Below are 27,906 nucleotides of genomic sequence, written 5' to 3' on the forward strand. Positions count from 1 at the left end.
AAATATCATACAGTCTCATCGTACCACAGTTGCATTAATTCCATGACAAAATCCCACATTCCCAACACAGTGGATGGTGGTTTCTCCAACCATCCACCCAGCTGTGCAGGTAGCTGCTGTCTCCATATAAGGCAGCGCTGTGCAGCTGCTCTGTTTCAAACCCTGAAACAGTGGAGGGAAGAACCATGATGTCCACAGCACTGGTAAAAGAAGATGTGTGAATACGTTTACCTGCATTGACCTGTTATGTGGTGTGTTTCTTCAGTCAAATCCTGAATGTGTTTTCAATGTGGTGTGTGTACTCACCAAAATTATAGAGTGGAATTATGTGTTTAGATGACCACTATCCCACCTGTGAGCAGTCACGAGGCCTTCATTCTTTAAGAAATGTGTCTTTATGTGTAGTGAACAAGTTTACAATCAAAACATTTAAATATAAATAGGATAAAGGAAATGTAATGTTTTTCAATTTATAGAATCATACTCAAAACCAAAATGTTGACAGGAGTTTTGTGGACCACTACACCCTCCATGCTTAGATCAAAGCCATGCTGCGTTCAGGTTCAGTGTGTTTGACCTGGTGCCGTACGTTGGTACAGACCAGTCACATGACGGAGCAGTTTATACATGTGCTGCCTCAACGAAACACTGCCATGACAACATCTACCACCATATATTTAGGCTTTATGGAGACTGGAGGTTGTGTGTGTGTGTGTGTGTGTGCGTCAGTTCCTCCTCTGTAATCAGAGGGCATGGCGTTTCTGCTTCACTGCTCTCTTGAGGTGTGCTTCCTCCTGACTGCTGCCTGTTTCTCTCTTTACTGTTTGTGACCAGGATGAAGATGAATTATGTCATCCGATATTTTACAGTTAAAGGATATTGTGAAAATTATGATTTTTTTTTTTTTTTTTTGTGATAGGGAAGGTCTCTGGGCCACATAAATACTATCCAATGAATCAATCAGTCAAATGCAGAAATGCACACGGCCTGAAACTAGACAGAACTTCCTCCCTTGTTTGATGTCACACAGAAGAAATCACTGCCATTAGCTTTAACTGGTACTGCACTGCCCCTCTAGACTTTCATTCAGTAGCTGAGCTAACAATTAACAAAAAAAATAAAAAGAAACAGAAAAACAAACTGAGCCTCGTCTCTGCTTGGCTGAACAATCAGAGCTCTGATCTGATTGTTCGATCGCAATTTGAGCGTCGACAGAAGAAAGCAGAACAAGAAAGAACAAGTTGTATGCCAAGGCTGGGTTCATTTCAACACAGCAAGACCAAATAATTGATAAACCTAAAAAACTGAAGAAGGATTACTGAGACAGCAAAAAAAGCAAAAAAGCTGATTCATCAGAAAGCCCAAAGGTACTGAGAGTCCAGAACAGAGCCAAAGCCAGAGCCAGAGCCGTGTCCGTCTGGAAGTGATATGAGAAAGGCTTGAGAGAGAACATGTGAGACTATACTGAGCTGACCAAAGGCACACAAAACCACAAATACATCTTTCTAGGGATATTAAAAGTTCAAATAAAACCCTGGAAAAGTGTACGACATGAGGCCTCTAACAAGTAAAAGCAGCAGTTTCAAAAAGAGTGTAAGGGAATATCTATTGGCACAGATCATCAGCCACTCTAAAAATCTATTATTAAAGGTATAATGTGTAGGAATTCCCCCCATCTAGCGGTGCGGTTGCATATCTGAACGTATTCTTGATGTTGCATTCACGTGAAATCGGGCAGACGTCAGACAGACAACAGACGCTGCATGTAACAGGATAAACAAGCGTCTATGTAAACAAGTGGTCTGACAATATGTTGTCATGGTGATGTGGTATTGTTTTACCGTCTTTCTCTGGTGGAGTAAAATGACATCCGGTTGGTTTGCAGACGGCCGTCTGCCTGACTGCACCTGAATGCAACACCAGTGCCTCCGTCCTTCCTCACATTACACAGTGGTGACAGTTTTAACAGGCCGAGCCAACAGCTCCGCTGAGTTTCCGTGGTTACCTACGGTCACACTGCCACTCAACGTAAAAATGGCGATGCAACATGGCCGCCTCAGTTCGGTGCGTCGCCCATTTATGTATTTGTAACGACTTGTAACAACTCATTCTAAGGTACCAGAAAGCTTTCATTTGTGATTCCGGGTGTGATTCCACTTCAGTGAAATACGTATTTATGAAAGTAATATTAGATTTTTGCTAATAAAAAGCCAAATAAGTTACAAACTGGGGCTTTAATTCAATATATCCGACCACATCATCATTAATGAGTTTTTCATGTAGTGTATTTCACCTTATTTTCAGTCACTATAAATACTGAGGGGTATTTATTTGAGCTGTGTCAAATGTCTTATTGTAACTTTAAATAACACAACTTGTGATCGTCATTGGGAGTTTTACTGTTGTCAGTATTTGTTATTTTCTTGGTTGTTGTCTTTGATTTTAATTGACCTCGTTTTGCATTATGATGTATTTTCTACTCGAGTGCACCCCGGGAATGTGGATTTAAAAAAAAAAATCTCACATTTGAAACAAGAGACAGATTATTCGCCCCTTCTACCCTGCTCTCTTCACTCTGTGCTTCAGGCTCAGGGTGTCAGATGCTGCTGTGCTGAGGGCCGTGGGCTTTTGTGGGGTGTTAAGCTTTACAAGCCTCCAGCTGCAGAGGGCTATACCCAGTCTGCCCCTTAAACTCCGCTCTTAAAACCTCCCAAATTTGGCTCGCCGAATCCCGCTGAGAAGATTAGGCTTAAACAGATGAAGCCACGATACACAGTGCTTTGCTTTGCTCGCTGGAAAATGTGGCTTTCTGCATTCCTCCTGTCCTCTTCCCTCTGCGATCAACGTCTCCAGGGACAGTGCCCAGGCATGCTGAGGTGTGCGCCTGGCAAAATAACAACAAGCACATCCAACACACAACGTCACGTTCACTTATACGATGTAGACCGATCTGTCTGTGTGTTTTATTCCACACCTCACGCTGACTGGAAAAACCAACAGGTCTGAGAACAGAGAAGCTCCATGTGATGGAGGTGCTGTCCAACTCCGCTTATTTGGAATGGAAAGTGTGTATATGTGTGTGTGTGTGTGTGTGTGTGTGTGTGTGTGTGTGTGTGTGTGTGTGTGTGTGTGTGTGTGTGCTTTCCTGTTTTTGTGGAAAGAAAATTGCAAAACAGACATCAATAATTTTCACTCATTCTCGCTCTCTCTTCTCTCTGTCTCTCTCTCTCACACACACACACATACACGTATCTTAAAGGGATAGTTCACCCAAAATTCAAATTTCACTCATTATCTACTCACCCTCATGTCGACTAAGAGCTGTGAGAATTTTCAGAGTCCTCCATTCCTTCTCTGAGTTACGGGGGGGTCCGCGCAGCAGTATTTGTCCATATAATGGTTGTGAATGGATACCAACTTTCTTCGTCCAAAAAGACAGACCAAAAAACATCCAAATACCTCCATACTGCTCGTCTGTAATGTCCCTCTTGTATTGAAGCCCCGACATGAAAAATTAAATAAGTCTATATTTTAAGCTTGTTTGTAGCGGAAGCTCCCAGTGTCTCGGTTCACTGAGATTTGCACTGACCGGCGGAACAATTTCTCATGTCGGGGCTTCAATACAAGAGGGACATTACAGACGAGCAGTATGGAGGTATTTGGATGTTTTTTGGTGTGTCTTTTTGGACGAAGAAAGTTGGTATCCATTGACAACCATTATATGGACAAATACTGCTGCGCGGACCCCCCCCGACTCTGAAAATTCTCACAGCTCTTAGTCGACATGAGGGTGAGTAGATAATGAGTGAAATTTGAATTTTGGGTGAACTATCCCTTTAATTGTGTTGGTGCTGAGGGTAATTTATGGGCAGCTGATGGTAAAATCATTGCTCCCCTGTGTGTGCATGTTAACACCGGGGCGAGCTGCAGGGTTCCCACCGCAGCCTCACAGCTTCCATGACAGTGAAAACAAACACATGTACACGACGTGACTCCATTACAGGACGCTGGCTGGCTGTGATCACACCGAAATCTGACAGCAGCTGCGAAAACAACCGACAATCACATAGAAAATAACGTAGCGGGGGAAACCAACCTCCAACTGTCACTATATGATGAAGATTATGACGTAGGAAGTCAGGTTCTATAACTATAATTGTACTGGAACACTATTATTATAATGTAGCGGTATTCATTCTCTTTATATTAGTACAAACGCAGATACTAAAAGACTGAGGTGTAAAAGTGAGGTTTCATAATCAATAAACACTCTCATGATAACAATGACTCCTTAATTAGCTTGTTAACACTTTATAAATCATTTATAAGCTTTTATAACGCATTACATAAAAAGCTCAACAGAGACCTGTTGCTTGCCAAATAGTGCTCCCACATGTCTCTGTGCTGTTGATCTTAACTCTAATCAGTTCCTCTGTTTCCTCCGTCATCAGCTTCTGTTCCTGCTGCTTCATCACATGTTTGTTTGGGCTACTTTTAATCTGTCTATGTGTGTTTTGATGGGATTAATAAAGTTCAATCAATCAATTAAGTCAGCAACAGTTCATCTCCATCAGCATCTTCATGGTCAGAGAGATTGATTGACAGATCAAATGATGGTAAATCCTGATCATATCCAATGATCCTGTTTTAAATGGTAACTCACTGCTAGAATTAATGATGTAGCTATATTAACTTGATACTGCCAAATAATGAGACTGCATCCTGTCTGAGGGGAATTGTGTGTCAAAGATTTTGCAGAAAAACATCACTGTCCTCTACACAGAAGCTACAACAACAACACAATCTTTGAGAAAGTTCATATTTTGATCAAAGACACACTGAGCAGGACAGAGCCAGAGCTCTAAACCTCTCTGGAGTAACTATCAGATCTGAGCAGAGTGTAGAAATGTGTGGAATTACAGAGGGAGTTACTGAGAGGAGCGGAGAGCTCTGAGTGCTGGAGCAGAGCTAATGTGAGTTCTAATGTGCAGCGGGAAGGGGAAAAACATTTTATGCGGCTGTGATAAAAATATTCGACATTGTCTATTAAATTACAGAACATATTGGTGCTCCCACTGCCCATTTCCAGGTGAGAACAGCACTGAAAGCAACCAACAAGTTCCAGTCAGGCACAACAAAAACAACAGCTACAATATATGCATTCAACTCAACAGTCAACAGTCGTGCAGTAATAAGCACCTTCATGTTGGCTATAATTTAAAGGGAAAGTTCAACATTTTGGCAAATCCCTATAGTTTTAGGAGTAGGTTTGTGACCTTTAATTGTCGGTGCAAGCTATTTTTAGAACAGCGGAGCAGAGCCACGAGCTGCTTAGAGCTACGCTACGGACACTAATGGGATTTCTTGGTTTCCCTCATCAAACTCATCAAATACACAATTCAACAACTCCAAAACGCTCTGGTGGACAAGTTGTGACCTGCACATTCACCACACTATGAGATAATAACACAACGTTATGAGACGGAGTTGTAAATTCATGCAAAAACGCGTTCCCGTCAGGGGCAGTTTCTCTTCAAGCAGTCTCTGCATTTGCCTTGAAAACAACTCTGTCTCGTAACGTTCTGTTATTATCTCATAGCGTGGTGAATGTAGAGGTCACAACTTGTCCACCAGAGCGTTTTGGAGTTGTTGGATTGTGTATTTGATGAGTTTGATGAGGGAAACCGAGAAATCCTATTAGCCTCCGTAGCGTAGCTCTGAGCAGCTTGCGGCTCTGCTCCGCCGTTCTAAAAATAGCTTCCACCGACAATTAAAGGTAACGAACCTGCTATGACTATAGGGACTATGGCAATGGGCCAATTTGCCAGAATGTTGAACTATCCCTTTAAATCTGTTAATCTTTATTTTCTTATTTAAATTGTTGTTAATTGTGGAGTGAGAACAAGTGCTTCTGTTATTTAGCCTTCCTGCATTGATACACATGGGGTGGACAAACAGTATAAATACCTGACCCCCTCAGCTTATGTCCATACACTTAATGTCACAGTAGTTTTGCATTGGTACATTGCATCCAAATATTAATTATGGTCTCTCCATTATTGGCCGAGCAGCTGATTTGGGGACAGCCCTATGATCTTAAATATCACTGAGCGATGATATTTCAGATCTGAGTTAAGCTCCGCTCCACCAAGCCACTGTTTTTCTGCTGCTCGGGAACTGGCAGGAAGAGGAGGAGTGTTTCCAATACACTGAGCCTGACCTCCATTCTCCTCCAACTCTGTTACGATCTGGAGTTGAAGTATAAACATTAAACTATTGTGTATCCCACACAGAGCTGTGAGGCCCCAATGGTTCACCTGGTGGAACAGGTGACATTTGGGCTTGAAGTCCAAAGGAGTCCAGCTTGTGGCCCTGTGCCGTGTGTCTTCCTCTCTCTTAAACTGCCTCCTCTCACTTCCTCTTGGTAGATACGCCTGAATACATCGTCTTTGCCTTTCATTCATGTATTTGGTGATGTTGTCAGACAACCTCACCGTTACAAAATCAGCATTAGACCATAAACACTTGACCTAGTCTTGCTTTACAGTTCTATTGTAAGTGAGTTGATGATATCAGTAGACAAAACAGCTGGTAAAGGAACAACCCACACAAACACTGCACAGTCAAAGTAGCAGCCAGGAAGACAGAACATGTTAAAACTTGCAGCAGATCAAAAGCAGAGCAGTACGCTAATGATACTGCAGCATTTATATGACTCCATCCCTGCTGTTGATTCAACAGTTATCCTCTGCCTGATAACTGTATAACCATATCCACTTATTCTGTGGGAATGCAGAGGTGGAGAGCAGTACAATGAGATACATTATTTACCAAAGGATGTCTGTGCCCACTACAGATGTCTGGATTTGATCTTTCAGTAGTTACAACCACTGAGCGAAACCCGCTCAAGCATTACAACAGTTCACTTATCTCCTGGTGGAGGATAATTAAATAACTTTTGTCCTGGTTCATGTTGAAATCACATCGACGCTTTCCCAGAAAGTGACTTTTGTGGTCAGATGTTCCATGAGTTAATGCTCCATTACAGACGGGGGCCAGTCGGAGCCTTGGAGCAGATGCCTGTCCTGGCTCTGAACTCTCAACATGCCACGCTCTCAGCACGCTGGCTCAAACACGCAGCAGCATCTCTTTACTTACAAAACGGAGGAGGGAAAAGGCAGCCAGCACTTTGGAAAATTTGACTTATAGGCTCTGCAAAGTGGAGGAAAGCTGGTAAAGTTAAACATTAGGAGGAAGTGCAGTTCTGCTGATGGCGTGGGGGTCGAAGCCCAAACAGCCCTGCCCTGCCCTGCCCCCCTGCCCGCCTGCACTCAGCCCTCCTCCTCCTCCTCCTCCTCCTCCTCCTCCTCCTCCTCCTCTCCCTCCCTCACTCCCACACAATCACACACACTCTGCATATTTCTCACTGAGCAATGAAGTCTTGTTGTGCTGATCTGCTGAGGAGTGACTCAGACCCACCGGCTTAGCAACACTCATACACACATAAACACACAAATCACAGCACTTTCTCAGAGAGTTGTTGTTTTTGACATTTAATATGAGGGATCCAGGTAAGGGCTCTAACCTCAGTGAGTGGGATCCATTGGGACCAATATTCAGAGGCTGTAACTACATACTGCCCTACAAAGGCAAAGTGCAGTATCTGCAATTTAACTTTTTTTTTTTGACCAATCAAAAGTGTGGCATATTCTCTTCAATCTGGTAGAATTTGATATTGGTACTGCTCAAATTTCCAGAGTTATTGGGCTTTTTATTTTGCTGTCCATCCAAAAAAGCACTGTGAAACCAGGGCAAAGTGCAGTATCATTCCATTGGAGTAAAATCAAGGCAAAGTGCAGTATCTGCACCAAAACCAAGGCAGAGGTGCAGTATCTGCAGTATCTATAATTATAGACTTGGTAGTTATTCATAATTTGACGCTTAAATCTGACAATGAAAAACACAAAAAGCTGTTTTTCTCAGTTTGTCATTTTTTACAGATAATGCACTTTGCCGGCATAGATAAGAATGATAATAAATAATTAGCAATAAAACTAATTCAATGAGTTCATTCAAGATTCAACTTGCATAAGGAGTGGTGTCTGGCTGTGACCTCATCTGTTTCATTCAACACTAACACCTGTCCAGGAAAAGAACAGTCATTACAGTATCTCACTAGTTAAGCTGAAACTGTCAAATAAACGTAGAGCAGAGGACAGTGTTTCCTCTCTTGTGGCATTTGCCTGACCAATGGTGGTAATTAGCCTGACACCAGGATTTATAAGACTTGAAAAGACCCAAGGACTATAGTCTTTTAAGGTGGAAGTGTTGTGACAGCCCTAAGTTCATATGGTATGTGATTTTTTTTTAAATCATTCCTTCATCTGCTGAGCATCTATAATTCTGTTCAGAATAAAGACCCTGAAAGATATTCATGTGTACTGTGCCTTTCAATTTTCATCATTGCTACTGGTCACAAAACAAACCACCATCACTTGTGAAACCATGCAACACTGTAATCTTTATAGCAGCTTCCAGCCAAGACAAGTGTCCAGCCCCCTGACAGGCTGCCACACATAAATACAGTCATCAAAATGTCAGTGTGGTAAAAACAAACAAACTGTTAAACAGCCAAAACAGCAGTCATCTGTTCCTATGACAAACTTTTGGAAAATGGAGATGAAATCATCAACTTAATCAGTTTAATTTTTTTTTTTTTTTACAGTGTTGTTCAACCTTGAGCCTCCAGAACAGCTTTGAGACTCCTGCTACAGTTCAGTTAAGTATCATCGATTTACCCCAAGACCACAGGGTCAGTATGATGCTGTCTAACAGTTCACTCCAACATCTCTCAGGGATCTGCTGGGTTTAGGTGTGACAACTGAGAAGGCCACAGAGTGTATCACATCAGTGTAATCTCTTCATCAAATCAACCCGAGAAAATGAAGTTAAAGATCAAATAAATAGCATGTCTACTACACCTCTATAGGACCAGTTGGAGTAAAAGACCAGTCCTCACTACTTCAAAGACCTCCTCAGCTTTATGGACAGAATTAGGTTAAAGTTGAGGTTAGAGAGAGGGCCAGCAGAATAATTAGATAACAGTATCTCAGTAAAGTCTTGTAAGAACTACTTCAAATTGTATTATGAGCTCATTACAATTTGATGGTCAAAGGTCAAAAGGTAAAGTCGTGGTGGTTATAGGTGCCATAGATCATTTGGGCTAAGTGTGTATAGACAAACTTTCACTTGGACTCAACCATGAACTTTAGCGGTCAACGGTCAAAGATCACCGTGACCTTGCAAAACACAACCTCAGCCAAAGCTCACAGATTCATACACTAAATATAACACTACTTCACTCAGATGTTGAGAGGGACAAGGGCACCGCCATACTGTAGATCCAATCCATACCGGACATCCCAACGTGGAAGTTGTGCTTTTTTCGTATATCTTATTCATTATATATTATTTACATAATATAATATATTGATTGATAATTGATGAAAAGTTTACCCTAAAAATCTAGACGCATTCTAGCGGCAGCAAAAATATTTGCTCCGTAGGTGGGTCTAGAAACGAGCCATAGGAACTTTTTGAGTCTCGAACACCGTTTGTGTTCACCAATCACAGCGCTCTATCTGTTTAGAGAGTCGTTGGGCGGCTTAACGCCATGACAACACACTTGCGACGGTGAAAAACATGACAAGATGGCTTTGGCAAAGGAATCGTTTGAATCGGCGTTGGCATCAACTTGCCATTTTCTTTCAAAGTTGAGCAAGAAACTGCACTGAAGTCATTCATTTCGAAGAAGGATGTATTTGGTGTTTTGCCGACGGGATATGGGAAAAGTTTAATCTACCGACGTCATCCTGCTCTTTGCTCTGATTGGTCGTAGCGCTACCCTATTGCGTGTAGAGGCAGTTTGAAAGACAGCCTTCATCCCGCCCCCTGGATTGAGCCGAGGTCTACCGGTCGTTGCCAGACTAGACATTTTAATGATATAGTCTGGCTTGTCAGGCTAGGAAAAGTTAACATTGTAACTCTGTTTTGTTTTTGTTTTTTACGTGCAAGTCGTGTGAATGATTGTTCATGCAAAATAAACACATGGGGAAGGCAAATGTCCTCCTTCAGTTTTAATCTCTATAATCCACTTAATATTTAGTCTCATATATATACTTTTATAAATTATCGCTTTATGGTGGATCACAATCTTCAGGTCGATCAGATTACCAGTATGGAGCGGCGAAAAATATGCGTGAAGAAGACCAACTTCTGGTTGTGACTTCCGATGTGGATTGGATTATGGCGGCGTCCTTGTCCGCCATCGATCTTTTATACTTATTCTGTTTAAATCTCGGCAATCTACTTGGTTTAATATATATACTTTTTAAATTTTCGTTCTATAGCGGATTACAAACTTTTGTTCGGTTGCAAACTTTAGGTAGATCACAATACTGGTATGGAGCGGCAAATAAAAAGAAGACCAACTTCTGGTTGGGACTTCCAGTATGGATTGGACCTATGGCGGTGCCCTTGTCCCTGCAGACGGGTACGCTTGCAAATGTTATTGTTAAAGGTACATTGTGTAGGAATTACTCCCATCTAGCGTTGTGGTTGTATATCACAAGCAACTCAATGGTATTTTTCATGCTGCATTCACGTGAAATTGGGCAGACGGCAGACGGACGACAGCCGCTGCACGTGACGGCATAAACAAGCCTCTATGTAAACAAGTGGTCGTCAGCACGAGGCAAAACAATACACGTGACAATATGTTGTCATGGCGATGTATTGTTTACCTGACCCACGTTTTACCGGCTTTCTCTGGACTTCTGTGACTAAAATGACATCTGGTTTGTTACCGACGGCCGTCTGCCCGACTGCAGGTGAATGCAGCATCAGTGTAACGCTCCATTCCTCCTCACTGCGTTACCGCGGTGACTTTTCACAGACGCCACCTCCACCTGAGCCGACAGCTCCGGTGTCTCCGCTGAGTTTCCGTGGTTTCCTACCGTCACGCTGCCACTGAACGTAAAAACATGGAGACACCACATGGCAGCAGCACCGAGCTTACCCGCTCCATGTAGATATGAATGATATGAACGGCTCATTCAGAGCTGAAAGGAACACTTCACTTTGTTGATGGGGGGGATTACTGGTTAATGAAAAACACACTTTTGAACCAAATAATCGATTTTCGTGAATAGATAACAGGAGAAGTTACACAATGTCCCTTTAAAGATAAAATGAAGCAATGACATTTTTTATTCTCAAGGTCAAAGATCATAATAATGACATCACAGTGGTCTCCAAACACTTCTAAACACTTCTGGTCATTATTGGGTGGTGTAACTCAGGAAGGTGAGACTGGGACCATGTTTCCTGTAACTTGACTGGTTGGAGGAGGAAACAACCACAGAGAGAGCTGGTTCTGATTTATGGTATTGTTGTGGCTGAGAGGTGACAGGACTCAGTGTGATCATAGAACGTTCACTGCATGATAGCTCAGTGAACACATCAATCAGATCTCTACCTGTTTGAAGCCATGTTGGACATAACGTCCCTGTGCCACCTCCTATGACAAACATGCAGATGAGTCGTTTTTTGTTCTTTCTAACGGACTCATTGTTTGTATTTGGCATCCCCACTTTGGAGAGGAGGAGGTCTTACGTCACAGTGGCGGTGCCGTACCTTTACAAGTCTGCTGCATTAGACTCATCTGACTCACAGTTAGCTGGTTAGCTCTGCATGTGTGTGTGTGTGTGTGTGTGTGTGTGTGTGTGTGTGTGTGTGTGTGTGTGTGTGTGTGTGTGTGTGTGTGTGTGTGTGTGTGTGTGTGTGTGTGTGTGCATGCGGGCGCGCGCGTGTGTTTGCATGTGTAGCAATGTCTGGGCAATGCTATATTGGCATCTTTCACTTCCTTTGACTCAGTAAAATCCATGTGAAGTCTTCTGCAAGCTCTTGCTAGTGACATCCTGTCTCTCTCTCTCTGAATCTTTCCTTTCATAACAAAACAGTCAACCAATACCACTATATAACCCACAGAATGGTGGGATCATATTGAAACAGATTTTTCATAAATAGGTGTAGAGGATAAATCCAAAACCAGAACAGCTTAAATTATTTGTGTTTTTAATGGAAACTATGGTCTCTCTCTCTCCCTCGCTCCCTGTATGTGTGTCTATGTGTGTGTGTGTGTGTGTGATTTACGAGGTTTGGGCCTGCACCAGAGAGTGCGATTAGCAGATCAGATTAGTAGGTTTAAGGCAGTTAGCTTTGTGCTTGTCTGTGTAACAGTGCGTAAACCTATGCTGTGGAGCAGCTCAGACGATTGGATAAAGGAATTAAATCATTCTGGCACCGACCAGTCAAGTCACTGGAAGATAAGTCTGTCATTTGCATGGGATCCTGCAGTGTTATTAAGTTACACACCAGATATAAAGAGCTCTTGCAGGAGAAGCATTTGCTCACTTCTTGTTTCTACTGACATATTAAATGTTGGAGGTTGGTAATGCTGCAGCTGACTTGCTTTTATTTGCACAGGATCTCTGATGATGGATCATACAACATACACAGAGTACTCAGTCAGTCTCAGCACATTAAAAATTGAACAAATACTTTCAAAATAATGAAATCGTTTCCCGCTGACACAGAGCATAACATAACACAGCAGCTGCAGATCATTTTCAATTCCAGTGAAAATGAATTGCTCAACACCATCTCTCACTGATCAGCAAATGAAACACACACTGCAAAAAGTCAAAATCTTTCCAAGAATATTTGTCTTATTTCTTGTCAAAATGTCTAATTTCTAGTCAAAATTAATCTCTTTCCACTTAAAATAATACTCATCACCTAAAAATTAACTTGTTTTTAGATAATTATCCAAAAAGTTTTTTTGTGCTTGTAATAAGAAAGAAAAACTTGTCGCACTATCAGATTATTTCAAGTGAAAATATGCTTGAAAGAAGTAAAAAGTGTCTAAAACCAAGCTACTTTTTATGTGATGAGTCTTATTTTATGTATGAGATTGTTTCGACTAGAAATAAGACGGATATTCTTGATAAGATTGTGAGTTTTTGCAGTGCACTGCTTCGTTTCTGTCTGTGTGATACTGGAGGAAAAAGTGAAACTGCAGAGGATCAGTCACAGAAATATTCACACAACTTTTTACAACGGCAACACTTCTATGGCCAACACTACATCCCTCCTTCAGTATGTCACCTTCTCAGTGTGATGATGTTATTACTGAGCTGCAGTTCTCTCTGGTCCACATGAGTGGCTTCGCTGCTACAGAGTCAAATATGTGGATATGAAGTGAGGTTTTTCCTGCGAGCGGCCTGGACTAAGCTGCTGTGACAGGAAACCAGTCTCTATAAAGCTGTGACAGGGGCCCAGTCAGTGCCAGTCTATCTGTGGCACAATCCCTGCATCCTACAAAGTCTTTCCCATACAGACCAGAATAATCAGCTACAGAATAAGATGACCACTGACCAGACGTCCCACCCCCCCCCCCCGTCTTCCAGGGACAGACAGTGTCCTGTTTATGTGGCCTGTCCGCTGTTTGTGACTGTAAATTAAAACAGGCGGGACCAAAATAAGTGGCAGCATACCACATAAGCATATGACTCACACTGTGTTGGGGGGGGGGGGGGGGGGGTCAATGCTACATATAACAACTTCATGTCACTCCTCTTGAGTTTTAGAGAAAGCTGTGTAAAAACCAGTAAGTGTCAAGTAAACCGACAACAAACACACACACATCACAACACTTGTCTCTTCATGCCAGGAGGAGGAACAGTCTAGAGTCAGAAGAGGCGGAGTTACAGCTGACTATAGTGACAGTATAGCTGCTCTATAGGCAAATAAAGGACATCAATTAAACAGCATCCGTACCAATCTTGAAGTAATAGGAAATATGCCTGAAAATACTTGTGTGTGTTTTTTTTTTATAAATCTTTTTAAAGCAGTACTTAAGAACTTTCATGTTTGGTTGAGTTTGGCGGCGCCAGTGGCCCAAAGCGGTAGTGTTTTCCCTGAAGGAAGACTCCATTTCCCATGAGCACCAGCGCGTAGCGCCGTAAACATCCTGATCTCCCGGTGCATGGAAATTAACAGAAGACGTCCAAACTAAATTTAGGTTACCAGCGGATCATTTCACAGTAAACACACATACACAATCCGACGGAAAGGTGCCGCATTGCCTGATCCCTCCTCGTCGTGACTCGCAAAAGTGAAAGTGAAACTTAATTGAGAGCCGGGTTCCCACCATGCTCCTCAAAGCTGCTTAGTGCCAGTGAAGGCAATACAGACCCCCTCAGGCCATGACAGAGGTGTCATTCAAGCTGTTGTAAGTCGATGTACCATCACAAAAGTAATATTATATGAAGGTTGAAAAGTTCTTTAGTGTTGGTTTAACTTTTTTTTATTGTTAAAGCAGAAGTAAGCGATATTTTTGTGTTAATATAAGTCTTAAATAGTTGTATCTTCCGACAGCAATCACTTCTATAGAGTGTTTGGTCTGAAACACGGGTCTGTCAGTCACTCTGCTCTGCTGTAAGCCGAGGAGAAAACTTTCCTTGTATCCTACAACCTTTATCCAATGAGGAGAGAGAACGGCATAAAGGGGCGGTCCTCTCTGTGTGTGCAGCCAAGGGATGCGCGTGAATGTGGTGACGTAGGGACGAGGGCGGGGACTGCTAACTCCATCGGCTGACAAGAAGTTAGCCAAAACCACCGGATCGCTTACTTCTGCTTTAATATATGAAACAAGAATTGCCAAATGTTTCATTATATGGATAAAAAACAAAAGATATTTTAAGAAGGTATTTTAAATACAGGCTGCATTGACTGTATTAGGAAAAATAGCCCTTTTTTATCAGAAACCTGCTTAGCTTATAATATAAATCAAACATAACACAAGTTATGTCTTGTATGACAATGACACCTTAAATTCTGATAGTGAACTGAACACAATCACTGTAACTAATGAATAAAATGCTTCAGTCTGACACCAAAGGGTGCAACACACAAGCATGGAGGAGCTGGTTCTAGTGTTGATCCTGATGTTCAACATCTGGCTGCATGGACACCGCAGAGGAAGACTGAAAGACAGCAGACACATGACGCACGCTGCCTTCACTTCTCACAAGTAACTCAAGAAAACTTTCACGTTTTCTAAAAGCTGCACTCAGACAATAACACACAGGTTGTTTATGATTACTGATGGCATGATCACTTTCTCTCCACAGCTTCCCTCTCTCTCTCTCTCTCTCTCGTGGCATTCCTCCACAGCAGCACACACACACGCAGACCGACACTTTTTTTTTCCACACTGGGCTCAGACCTGAACATGTGTAGCCCCGTGTTGTAAAGAAATCCTGCAGATCGTCGTCATTTCACACAGAAACACTTATGGAAAATGTAATAAAGCTGCTGCTGAGGACTTTACAGTTCTCCCTCCAGCTGCTTTTTTTGGTTGTTGTTTTTTTTTTACCAGTTACCACCCAGCACGGCTCGAGTTTCACAGCTCGCTCCAGCTCGGACAAGGTGGTAAACTTTTTTGTTGTGACACATGTTGATCGTTAGAGTTGATTTGCCGCATCAAAAGAAAGCGTGTTACCTGTTATGAGCGCGGTGGGCAGCAGAAAGCAGTAGAAGAGCCACACGACCACCTGAAGGTCCATGTCCGCGCCGATCACTTCTCACTCCTCACCTCCTCCCTGATCAATAAACCACTTATCAGTATCGATCGGAGCAGATCAACGCCGCTCCTTCAAATACAAACGGCTCCATGCTGAGGGGTTGATTGATTAAACGTGACAGAGTAACGAATAGGCCATTATTCCTCTCCTATGCGCGCTCATGATCTCCCATCAGAAAGACAAAAAAAAAAAAAAAAAAAAGTATCCCAAAGTGTTCAAAAAGTTTCCAATCAGTCGATAATGGTATCGATCTGGTGTGTGTTAGCTCCTGGATCGCTGTTAGGCAGTAACGTCGACTCGACTGAGTGAGGAAGAAAAAAGTTGGGCAGCAGCAGCAGCATGTGTTCCTCCGGAGGGGCCCAGTCAAGTCTGACAGTGTTGTAGGTGGAAAATGTGATTCACAGGCGAGTGGCTGTGAAGGGCGTTCATAGAGGAGCTATTCTCCGGCCCAGCAGGCAGCAGCTGCCGCTTCTCTGCTGCTCTGTTCTGTTCTGCTCTGCTCTGGTCACCTCCCTGCTGCAAATAGCAAAAAAAAAATATGACTGGTGACTCCCAGCTCCGCTCAGCCGCTTTACTGCTCTGCTTAATTACACCGTTTGGATGGAAAGAAGAAAACAGTTTATGATGAGAGAAGGAAGGGAGAGCAGGCTCATCCAGTGAGGTGTGTTATTACTATAGTAGGCCTAGTCATGTTACTGCCGATGATGAGTTGTTGGTTTCAAACTGACTTTCTATGACCACGTCGGTCTCACAACTCACTGACTTCTTGAAGACACGATACAACTCAACTGGAGCCTATCTGTCCCCGCCAGACACACTACATGCAGATATGAGGCACAGACAGTGCGTCAGTGGCGCCCCCTAGTGCGCGCGCAGAGCCTGTACAAGGCGGAGCGCGCGAGGGTGTCACGAGTCAACGGGTTCCTGTGGTGACTGGCACGAGGCGCCAGGTTTGCTGTGTTTATTCCTCCAGGGCTAGTCATTTAGAAAAAAAAAAATCCATAATCCGTTTGAAATGTCAAGATGTCCGCCATTTCTGGCACAGTAGGCATACTGTAGCTATTATAACATAGAGCTCTGCCCACAAGATAGATTTCAGTTATTTTGTAATTCAGTTCAGTTTTACACTGTAGCCTATAGTCAAATCTACAACTCTTTAATGTCCTTCCATCTGCACAATTTCTAATATGTACAATGAAAAATAGCTAGTGCATAAAATATAATCTTCTTGACCCCTCTGATTTCTTTTTCAACCCTTTAAAGGGTCCCACTCACCAGTTTGAGAACCAAAAATGAACCAGCATATCCTTGAATTGTATTGGCAACCACAAATCTTGATTCAAATTGAAACGTTAAAACAAATCCTATCCTATATAATTGTATTTTTTTTTTATATTTGTAAAAGTTCTTTTTGATGAAGGACTTGATTATGTTTGAATGAAAAAACTGTCCATGCATGTGCATTTAAATACCATCACCATATTGCATTTGTAAGTTTGAGTGGTAATATTATAGTGAGGCTGCTGTGTGTGTGTCCGTGCACGTGTGCAGTGTGTGTGTGTGTGTGTGGGGGGGGGGGGGGGGGGGGGGGGGGGTCACCTGGTTGGGGGCCTGTGCCCCTGTAAACCTGCAGGCCTAGTATCGCCCCTGGTTTATTCCTCCAGGGCCTGTAATTTAGAAAAAATTCCATAATCCGTTTGAAATGTCAAGATGTCCGCCATTTCTGGCACAGTACGCATACTGTATTATAACATAGAGCTCTGCCCACAAGATAGATTTCAGTTATTTTGTAATTCAGTTCAGTTTTACACTGTAGCCTATGTCAAATCTACAACTCTTTAATGTCCTTCCATCTGCACAATTTCTAATATGGTGAATTCAGGTAATGTGGGACAGTTTTTGGTAGATGCTCCGGTAGACTCATATAAAAACTATTAACTTGCTCCAATGATGTTTCATTGAATCATTTTAGGTCTTATTGACATTTTATGTTTGAATTAAATGGGAATACAATTTATTTTTAGAAGCTACACACCTTCAAACATAACATGACACCCTTTTTCGTTCGGGCACCATGTTCAGGTAATGTGGGACAGTTTGTTTGGTATAATCTTCTCGACCCCTCTGATTTCTCTTTCAGCCCTTTAATGGGTCCCACTCACCAGTTTGAGCACCACTTCACTTCACCTCTTTAGTGAAGCAGTGTTACAGCCCATAATCCTTTCAGAATGACCACTGTTTTCTTTACTCTCATAGCTCCCATTAAAGGGACAACGAGGAGTTTCTATTCGGTTATAAAAAAGTCTCACGTTAATGTGGATGAATCTCCGCTACTCACACTTGTTAATGGCTCCATTTTCGCTAAATATATCGATCTGTCTCTATCGTTATTTTGTTATTATTAGTGGTGGCGGAAATGCTGGTCGAGCCGACCAGCGTTTCCTTCATGGCGAGTTATGAGAATAACGCCGCAGAATCGCCGTTTATGGTCGGAACTACGATGGTATGTGAACCTCTTTGAACCTCTGACTTTAATTTTTGATGAATGAAAACATGAGTCCGTCTTGCGCCGGGTCAAAGAAATGTACGGTGCGCGCGGAGGCTCATAAATGTAGTGTGAAAACGCTTCGCTTTTCCAAAACTCCTCGTTGTCCCTTTAAAGGTTCCTGTCATACAGAGCCAGAGGAAACCTGAAGCCCCTTGAAGTTATTGACACTGAGCACTCGAGGGTCAAAGTCTTCATTAGAATGAGAATATAGTGTTATAGTTATAGTAAGGTAATGACAGTGTTTTAATGATGGTAAGGCAATCAGACAATCTGCCTAAGAACAAACTATTGAATGTTGAGGATCTATCCAAACTATTATATTATAATCAACCATTTTAAATTATTTATTATTTTATCATTGGTTTCGTAGACCCACATATGATGATAAATGATGACGAATTATGTATTTTCTTGCTGACATCATTAAGATTAAGATTAAGATTAAGATATACTTTATTAGTCCTTGACAGGAAACTTGTCTTGGGCACAAGTACTGACACAGCTGCATCTAAAACCACACATACATAGCGAGCACATGCTACACATACACTGAACATACACATGTACACATAGACGTGGATGTCATATCAGACACATTGATCCAACAACCAGCCAAGGACACACTAAGAAAAGAAGTCGGAGTGGTGTAAGGAATTGAACCTTAAAAACACAATCTGGGTCAATATCACCATAGGGTGCCTTTCAGACCTTCTACTTTCCCTTAAAAAAAAATCTTAGATTTTACAGTAAACGTCACATACATTGCATAAAGTAGACCTTATGTTGTCAGAAATTGGTCAAGCTCCCACACTTCTTATTAATTAACTGCTAGCAGTCACTGATGACTTTAGAAGGTTTCTTAAAGGTCCAGTTTCCCCGCAACAACAGGGTGGACAGCTAAGTTGGGGACACATGCAAAATGTTTAGTATTATTATTAAAATAAAATATAACAATATAAAACATAAAACATAAAAAGATATTTAAATGTTGTGTCATTTAACAACTTAATATGCTCACTGAAGTTAGCAGAGCAGCATGTGGGACATGGTAAAATCACGTACTGATTCAAAGAAAATGGTATAAAATGAAGAAAATACATTTCAAGATACCAAATTGCATGTATAAATGTATGGTCATTTATAATATAACCTCAGAGTTAAAATTGTTCTCACATTTTCATGATAGCTGAGTGATTCTGATGGGAACCATAGAGATGGGAACACCAAAAGGCACCATATGGTGATATTGACCCATCTCTTGTTAGCAGTTTGTTGTCACTGCAGGATCCCCTCATCAGATGAGTGTCATAGATCATCAAATGTGAGGTGGATGAACAATAAACTGTTAATGAAATCAATCTAATTAAATGTCTTTAAACTTGAACAGCTAGTTTGGTTTAATGATCGTGGATGTCATGTTACTGTAGTTTCTTATGCAGATCTGGTATTTTAGAGAAGATTCCTCTCTACATGTTGATTTTCACACTGGGATAATAAAAGAGGGAGGGGTCTGTGTAGCCATAGAAACACGTGTTTCGGGATAAATTAATCATAATCAATCAGTGATCAATGGAAGAAAATAATCAAACACTCACATCAACATCAGGGCACACGGGGTCAGGGTGTGTGTTGTCTCTTTAAGAAGCGCCCCATCAACACCTCCCTTTCCTCTTATCATTCTGTCACGTGACCCGGGCGGGGGCGTGGCTTTGGCGATTCCGCGCGAAAGTTCCATTCTTCTTCCTGTGGAGTTTGTTGTGAATGGGACAGTATTTAACCTGCAGCCGGTAGCAGTCTGTAGCTCAGCGGTGCAGCTTCTACCAACAGCAACATGTCTCAGGCCAGAGTGACCGACTTCTTCTCCCAGAGGAAGAAGGGCCTCGCCGGTCCCGTCAAACCGGCCAAGCAGCGCGGGACCCGCTCCTCCGCGGCCAGCACACGGTCTAGATCCACTAAAAACACAGAGCTATGCTCGTCCTCCGTCCACCAGGAGTTTCTCCGAGTTATCGACGAGGCGGCGGGGTTACACGACGGAGACTCCTCGGTAAATAACGCCGCCAAGAGCCCCCCCTCCAGCCCCCGGACCCCGAAGCGGAGCTCGGCCGACGCGGAGTTCGACCTCGGCGCGGCCGTGTTCTCCGCCACCCTCGACCACAGCACGGCCAAGAAAAGGAGGCAGCAGGCGGAGGAGGAGAAGGAGGGCCGGGGCCGGGAGGCTGCAGCGGCCGCGCCGGAGAAAACGACGAGGAGGACGGCCAGAAAGAAACTGATCCTCCCGCAGGACGCAGCACAGGTACAGTACCACTCCGCTGCTCTCTGTGTGTGTGTGCGCTGGGGTCTGGGCTCAGATAATGGTCATCAGAATATCAGTTTATCAATTTATAGATTTACTGTTGGTTGCCTGTTAAACTTTAAAGTTATTTACACAAAATACTCAAACGTCAGATGTTTCCTGTCATGGACAAACTAGTGCCTGTTCAGTGACAGTGTGTGGTAAAGCAGGGCCGTTGCTAGGAATTCTGGGCCCCCTGAAAGAATACAAAAGTGGGCCCATTCCCCTTGACTTTTCCACTTTTTTCTTAGACTGCATATATGTATTATGGTTTTTTATTTAGCCTACTTTGTTTTGATGCTAATGCAACATTACTATGAGTATTAGTCAGGGTCTTATGCAGAATAAATCAGTCATACAAAGATTAGACTACTGGGGTTTTTTGTGGGCCCTACTGGGCGCTGGGAATTATCCCAGAATTATCATCATCTTTCTCCCCTGTACAACGGCCATGGGTAAAGACAGGTGGACACAGAGTTTATGGAGAGTAACCACACAGCTGATCCACCTCAGCAGTCTGGTAAAGACCTCTCCAACACCTCTCAGCTCTTTGTTGTGCAGATCAGCTGAAGGACAAACTCAGGTGTTTATTCAGTGTCTCTGACCCACGGCTCCACTTCAGTTTTGTTAACGTCAAACTGAGCCGTAAACTCTTGGATGAAGAACATGACACAGATGTGTGTTTTTTTGTTTGTGGATTTCAACCATATTTAAATGGAAATGCAGTTGACTCCAAAGCTGCAAAACACACAATCATTTGAAGTTGGAGTAAAATCCCTGTCTGTTGTGTTGTGTGTCCAGACTGCTGCAGCCCAGCCTCCCCCTGCTGAAGTGACCCAGCAGCCCTCGGCTCCATCAGCTCCAGCTCCGTCAGCTCCGTCAGCTCCATCGGCTCCTGTGTCAGGACGGGAAGCTGCCGAGCAGGTAGAGGTGGCCAGAAAGAACTCAGCACGACACAAGAGCAAGGTAACACTGTCAGCGTGTATGATTTATTTACATGATGCACATCTATTTACCCGAATGTCACAAATTATTGAATTTTTTATACCGAGAAGTCTGGAAATTAGCAGTCTGGAAAAAGCATGGAATTTTGAAATGGCCAAATGTGTAGGAACTCTGACTAGATGGTGTGAAGGTACCATAGCTGCTTCGGCTGTTGTTTCTTCAGTCTTTCCAGTGTCGTCTTGATGATGATGATGATGATGATGATGATGATGAGCCAAAAGATGAAGAATCTCCTTATATGTGAAACATCTGTTATAGAAGAAGATAACAGGAAGCTTAGTATGGCTTATTTTAAAGCTGCTGATCTCACACAGCACCTGAAATGACTATTTGTCATATTGACTGTATGAATTATACCTGATTTATTTGATTCTCAAAATTACAACTTTATTATTTTGATAACTTGATTTTTTTTCCCTCATTGAATTTCTAATACTCTGCTATTCATAGTTTTTGGAGCCCGATGGAGAAATAAATACATATATGTGTATCAGGCACATGTGCACACATAGAATCAGTGTGCAGTATGAGCAGGATATATGGCTTTGAACATGAACATTTGTTTTGTTATTTTGATGGAAACCCTAAAAAATAAAAATAAATGTAATTGATCATCTCTGTCTTCAGGCTCTGAGTAAAGAAGACATCTCGTCCCTGAAGTCTCGCCTCCAGAAGATCAAGAAACATGCAGAGAACAAAGCCAGCAGAGCTCCGGCCTCCACAGGCTCCTCCTCCTCCTCCTCCTCCTCCTCCTCCTCCTCCTCCTCCTCCTCCGCAGCCGGACCGGTACCCGATGCCACCAACCTGTCTGTCTCCAAGGCAACCATGCCCCCTACCTCTGATGCCAAGACCGTCAAGCTCACCGTGGCCCGGGCCCGAGAGCTGGCCGCTAAAGCTCAGAGGAGACAGGAGGAGCAGGAGGTGGAGCAGAGTGATGAGACGCAGCCCCGGGTCAGCGCGGAGCAGCCGGTGGAGCTGCCGGCCTACCAGCGCTACCACACCCTGGCCCAGGCCGCCCCCCCAGGCCTGGCCCTGCCCTACCAGTACAAGGTGCTGGTCGAGATGTTCCGCAGCATGGACACGGTGGTGGCCATGCTGCACAACCGCTGCGAGACGGCCACCTTCGCCAAGATCAAGCAGGGAGTCCAGGACATGATGCATAAGTAGGTGGAGGCAGAGGGAAGAGGGAGGGGGGGGGGGTTCCTACGCATGTATGGAATTAGATTTTATACATTCCAGGTCTGGAAAAGTATGGAAAATGGAAACTATTGAATAGAAATATATTTCTTATCTGTGTTTAGTCTTATCTGAGCTGATGTTTGTTTTTTTTTTCCTGCAGACGCTTCGAGGAGAACCACGTGGCTCAGATCAAGACGGTGTTCCCCGAGGCCTACACCTTCAGACAGGAGAAGAACATCCCAACCTTCAACAGCAGCATCAAGAGGGGCAGCTACCAGCTGACTGTGGAGCCCGTCATCCACTCAGGTCAGAACACACCTTCCTTCAGCTCCATATGTTTGATAGAATTGCACTTTTTCACTTTTTATCTGTTTATATGGATTGATATTCATATAATTTCACTGGTACCTGTTTGTATATTTATATATTATAATTTACCAGTGTTAATTTTCCATTCTGATAGAATAGTGTTGTCCAGCTCTACTACTAAGAAAGGGAGGAAGGACAAAGGGAACAATGGGAGGAAAGATAGATGGAGGGAGGGAGCAGATTGGGTCAAAAAAGAAGGAAGAAAGAAGGGAAGGAAAGAAAGATGGGGGTGGGGGGGATCAGGTCAATTAGATCAAAAGAGGAAGGAAGAAGAAGTACGGACAAAGGGAAGGAAGGAAGGAAGGAAGGAAGGAAGGGAGAAAGGTGGTTAACTGACTTAAATGAATATAAATTTCATGATAAAGTGTCTGGAAAAAAGAAAAAAGCTCATGCACATCCAAAAAACAGCCAGGTGCTGAATCTGGGAAAGTAACAGGATAAAGTGTGTACCATCGTTGTGTTCATTTATTCACGTGTGTGTTTGTGTGTCGTCCTCAGACCAGAACGAAGCGCGTCCCCTCCTGTCAGCCTCTCGTCTCCTGGAGAGACGACACGTCTTCCACACGAACCTGGTCTCCATCGTCAAACAGCAGCACAAGGTCGGCCCCCGCTTCCACTCACGGTGACGCTGGTTATAACTGTTGGAGGTCTGGTGGAAAGGAGGTTCTAACTGGTTCTGCTTCTGTGTCTGCAGGTCTTCCTGTCCTCGCTGGATCCTCCGGTGTCGGTGCCGGACGACAAGCTGACCCGCTGGCACCCCCGCTTCAACGTGGACACGGTGGCCCCGGTCCAGAGCGGCCCGCTGCCTCAGCCTCCTCACACGGAGAAGCTGGCCACGGCCCGGGAGGTTCTGGACAAGGCCCGCTCGCTCATCACACCCAAGGTACTGGACCTGTCGGAGCGTTGGGATGTAATCTGGCTCTGTAAAGATGCTTTATGTTGTATATTAACGGTATGTATTCGGTTATTTTCGTCTTGTCTCAGATGGAGAAGGCTCTGGTGAATCTGGCTCTGAGGAAAGAAGAAGAGGACAAAGAGGGAGAGAGGAAAGAAGCAGCATCTCCTCCACAGAAGCCAACGACCCCCCAGACACCAGCTCCATCAGCTCAGGTCCCAACTGCCCTGAAAGGAGTGTCTCAGTCCCTGCTGGACAGGGTAAGGAGGGGAGGGGGCAATGCGGACTTTGCAATGCGGACTTTGCAAATGAATTGACCCGAATATAAGATGGTATTTTTTCCCTCAAGAAGTCTGAAAAAGACGGGTCGTCTTAAAATTTCAGGAGCTCAAGCAGAAGATTTCAGGGTGCACACTGTAAATCAACTTGCAAAGCAAATATTCTATATTCTAATATTATGATCCTCAGACACATTGGCCTGACACCTGTAATGATAGATTCTAGAGGGGTGGGAGAAAAAATCGATTCACATAAATATCGCGATATCTTTTTTGATTAGTCGACTAATCGCTATAAATGACGACCACTGGTCGACCAAGAAAATCTTTGGTCGGGGGCAGCCCTAATCGCAATTTAAATCGAATCGCCATCCAAAAAATCGTAGAAGAATCGTATCGGGAGAAAAGCATATCGTCCCAGCCCTACCAGATACGTTGAGTCGGCTCTTCCACATCAAAAAAAGAGAGGCAAATTTACAGGTGGCACATGCGCAAGTAGATGAAAGATTTACAGCAACTTTTTTTTACTGGGGGGGCACACACACAATGGCCCTCATTTATTAAACTTGCGTACACCAAAAAAACGGGTGTACACCAAATTCACCGCAAGGATCGGCATTTATTAATCTGAGCGTGAGCGTACGGTACGCACAAATCTCACGCCAGCTCTGACCAGGTGTACGCACATTTGGAACCAGCGTAGAACATGCAGGAAGGAGTGCTGCTGTGTCAGAACGATTATTAAACCATAGTCTAATAACGCAGCGATGTGGACCACATGTTGTTGTTGTTTATATTGATAAAAAGATAAAAAGTAGCCAAAAAAAAAAGAAACGATAAAACCAAGTCCGTGTTGAAAATATAACTCGAGTTTTATTTTGGGCAACTGAGATGAATTAAAAACCACGACGTGACAGATGCTCATTAATCAGCTGTGTAAACAGAAACAGTGAATGACAGACAGACCTGTTATTGTAGATCACACACACAAACTTCCAACATCTGCAGCACCAGAGCATGACGACGGCTCCTCAGTCTCTCTCTCTGCCGGACACCGGAGCCGGGGGGGGGGGGGGGGGGGGCTCCGCTACCTCTTTTTTTTTCCCGTCACCGGGACCTGTCAGCGGGACATCGGGCCGGTGTTTCACATCCCTCCATCAGCCGAACCATGCCAGCGGTGCTGATGGTTATAAAGTCGCGTTGGCAGCAGTAATATGCCAAATGATTTCTCCTCAATCACTTGTGTTTAGTGAACTGCAGGAGCATTTCATGAGGTCACTGGGTTTCCTGACGTGGTCGGTGACACGTGCGTCTGCAGCCTCCATCCACCGGGATGACACTTATCAATCACAAAATCTATCAATCTATCAATGTCCAGATATTTAATGTTGCCGCCCTCTCCCTGTTCAACGTGGTAATGTCGGTAAAGTCCCTCTTCTTGGCCGTCTTCCGTGTCTCCATGTCGTAAAAGGGGCAGGGCGACGCCTCTAAAGCAGGAATATATTGGGGCGTGACATTTAAATTACGCTCGTTTTCAGCCGCCGGATTTATCACCACCACGCCGGTTCTACGCCGAAATCAGCAGGGTACACACTTTTAGTAAATCACACGTGACACTTGCCGTACACTGATATTTACACCAGAATCTACACCAGATCCTGCGCAAGTTTGATAAATGAGGGCCACTAACTCTAACCTAAGGCACAACACATTGACGAATCTGCTCATAGGTCTCTCCTATCGCTCTGCTTGATGGAAGGTTCAGTTGGTACAGTCCACCTTAGGGGTGTCTGAAATCACATTGCACTAGATTTTAACCAGCAAGAGGAATACTATCTTACAGTTGCATAATGATATAAGACATATGAATATTCCAACCACTGCTGGTTTATTGCAATCTACCAGTTATATTCACTGATACTGAAAACATGATTTTAAAAATGACTGAATTTATCTTTAAGGAGTTTTTTTTTTTTAAACAGGCCTTGAAAAAGGAGGGTCATCTTATATTCAGGTCTTTATGGTATGTTGTGTTTATCTCATATTGATTTGTCTGTGATTCTTCCTTCTTTTAGATCCGGGCCAAAGAGGCTCAGAAGCTGCAGGCGGCCATGACTCGAAACCCGGCCCAGGAGGACCGCCTGCTGATGATGTCACGGCTCGGCGAGCTGGCGAGGATCCTCCGCAACGTCTTCGTGGCGGAGAAGAAACCGGCTCTGACCATGGAGGTGGCCTGTAACAGGGTGGTGGCCAGCTACAGGTCTGCTCTCAGCACAGGTGAGCTCCACAGCATTCCTACGCAAGGATGGAATTAGATTTATATACATTTACAAGGATGGAAAATGGGAACTATTGTATGCTGTGACCACTTTTATTTTCTAAAACATAAAATCCAGCATATCTAAAAAGGAAATGGATCCATCTGGTGTTTCATTTATTGATCCCACAAGGCAAATTCAGTCCTCAAAGACAGAACCGCAGTTTTAAAAAGGTTCATGAACTGTCCATGTGCAGCTTAAAACAAAATGCCATGCATTGAACGTATCTGGGTTTGGGTTTCATTTATTTCTATGCGCTGTGTTACCTAGCTACTTCTGGAAATTACCGTGACATAATGGCATATTCAGAACAATGAAAACAAATGATTAATTGTGTACGTTATTTACATGATGCACATCTATTTACTTTAATGTCACAAATTATTTTAATTTTTCTTACCGAGAAGTCTGGAAAAAGTCTGGAATTGTGAAATTTCAGATGTGTATTTACTCTGGGTCCAGCAGCATACGCTGTTATCTGACTAACATTCCTCTTCTTCTCTCACAAACAGGAGAGATGGAGAAACACATCCGACTGCTGGCAGAGGTGGCTGCCGATTGGCTGACGATCCATCCAATCAGGAAGGACTTCTACCTGAAGATCAACAAGAACACGGAGCTGAGCGTGGTCCTGGACAAACTGAACAGACGGATGAAGGAGGAGGAGAGACTCTGAGCGATGCGGTGGAGCTGGAGCCTCGCTGCTTTTACATGCTGGATTTTTTTAAAACGGACTTGATGGTTTATTATGAGCAGGAGAACAGACTGATCAGAGACCAGCCTTAGTCCTGTGTTGTAAACAGGTTGTTTTAATCACACTGCTGTTAAAGTGACTGGTGTTTAGTTTTTTTTTTCTTCATAATGTGTTACACTGGTGCACACAGACCTGCAGCCAGTCTCTGTATGGAATCGTTTTCTACAATGTAGAACTGAAGAGTGTTTACATTTACGTTTTTGTAACTGATGTTGATGATGTTTAAGAAATACAAGGCTTTGTCAGAGCTCAGCGTCTCCAACGTTTTTTTTTTTTCTTTCTGTGCATGCCTTTTATTAAATAGAACAGTTGGTAAAACACAGGCAATAATTGCATTGATTATCTAAAGGTGATGGTGTGAAGTTGTGAAGTGTTTCTGTCACATGATGCAGAGATGGAGAAGGAAGGAGGACATGTTGTCCTGTAGAGCTGTGGTTGTGGTGCAGTGGAGGAAACTGGAATTTAAACTGTGATGCTGAAACAAGTAAATAACACCAGTGTGTCTCAAGCCAAATTCAATG

At 43.3% G+C, this 27,906-nt stretch overlaps 2 protein-coding genes across 2 annotated transcripts in view; one reads left to right on the forward strand and one right to left on the reverse strand.

Annotated features, from left to right (window-relative positions):
• The window catches only part of piezo1 (piezo type mechanosensitive ion channel component 1 (Er blood group)), a 108,638-nt gene extending 92,742 nt beyond the window's left edge, over positions 1 to 15,896 (reverse strand). The window contains exon 1 of the mRNA XM_083987995.1: positions 15,626 to 15,896. Coding sequence (XP_083844121.1) covers positions 15,626 to 15,689 — 64 coding nt within the window. The 5' untranslated portion in view covers positions 15,690 to 15,896. The remainder of the gene's footprint in view (positions 1 to 15,625) is intronic.
• A 4,190-nt stretch (positions 15,897 to 20,086) lies between these two features.
• Positions 20,087 to 27,371, forward strand: cdt1 (chromatin licensing and DNA replication factor 1; the record flags this gene model as incomplete). Its single annotated transcript, XM_083987912.1, has 10 exons — positions 20,087 to 20,548; positions 21,389 to 21,553; positions 22,220 to 22,291; positions 22,412 to 22,755; positions 22,932 to 23,077; positions 23,639 to 23,739; positions 23,835 to 24,023; positions 24,125 to 24,295; positions 26,389 to 26,590; positions 27,144 to 27,371. 10 exons carry the CDS (start codon positions 20,087 to 20,089, stop codon positions 27,305 to 27,307), a joined length of 2,016 nt encoding a protein of 671 aa, XP_083844038.1. The 3' UTR covers positions 27,308 to 27,371.
• Positions 27,372 to 27,906: the final 535 nt, after the last annotated feature.

This window comes from Trachurus trachurus (genome assembly GCF_905171665.1).
Source record: "Trachurus trachurus genome assembly, chromosome: 15".
In the NCBI taxonomy this organism is placed as follows: Eukaryota; Metazoa; Chordata; class Actinopteri; order Carangiformes; family Carangidae; genus Trachurus; species Trachurus trachurus.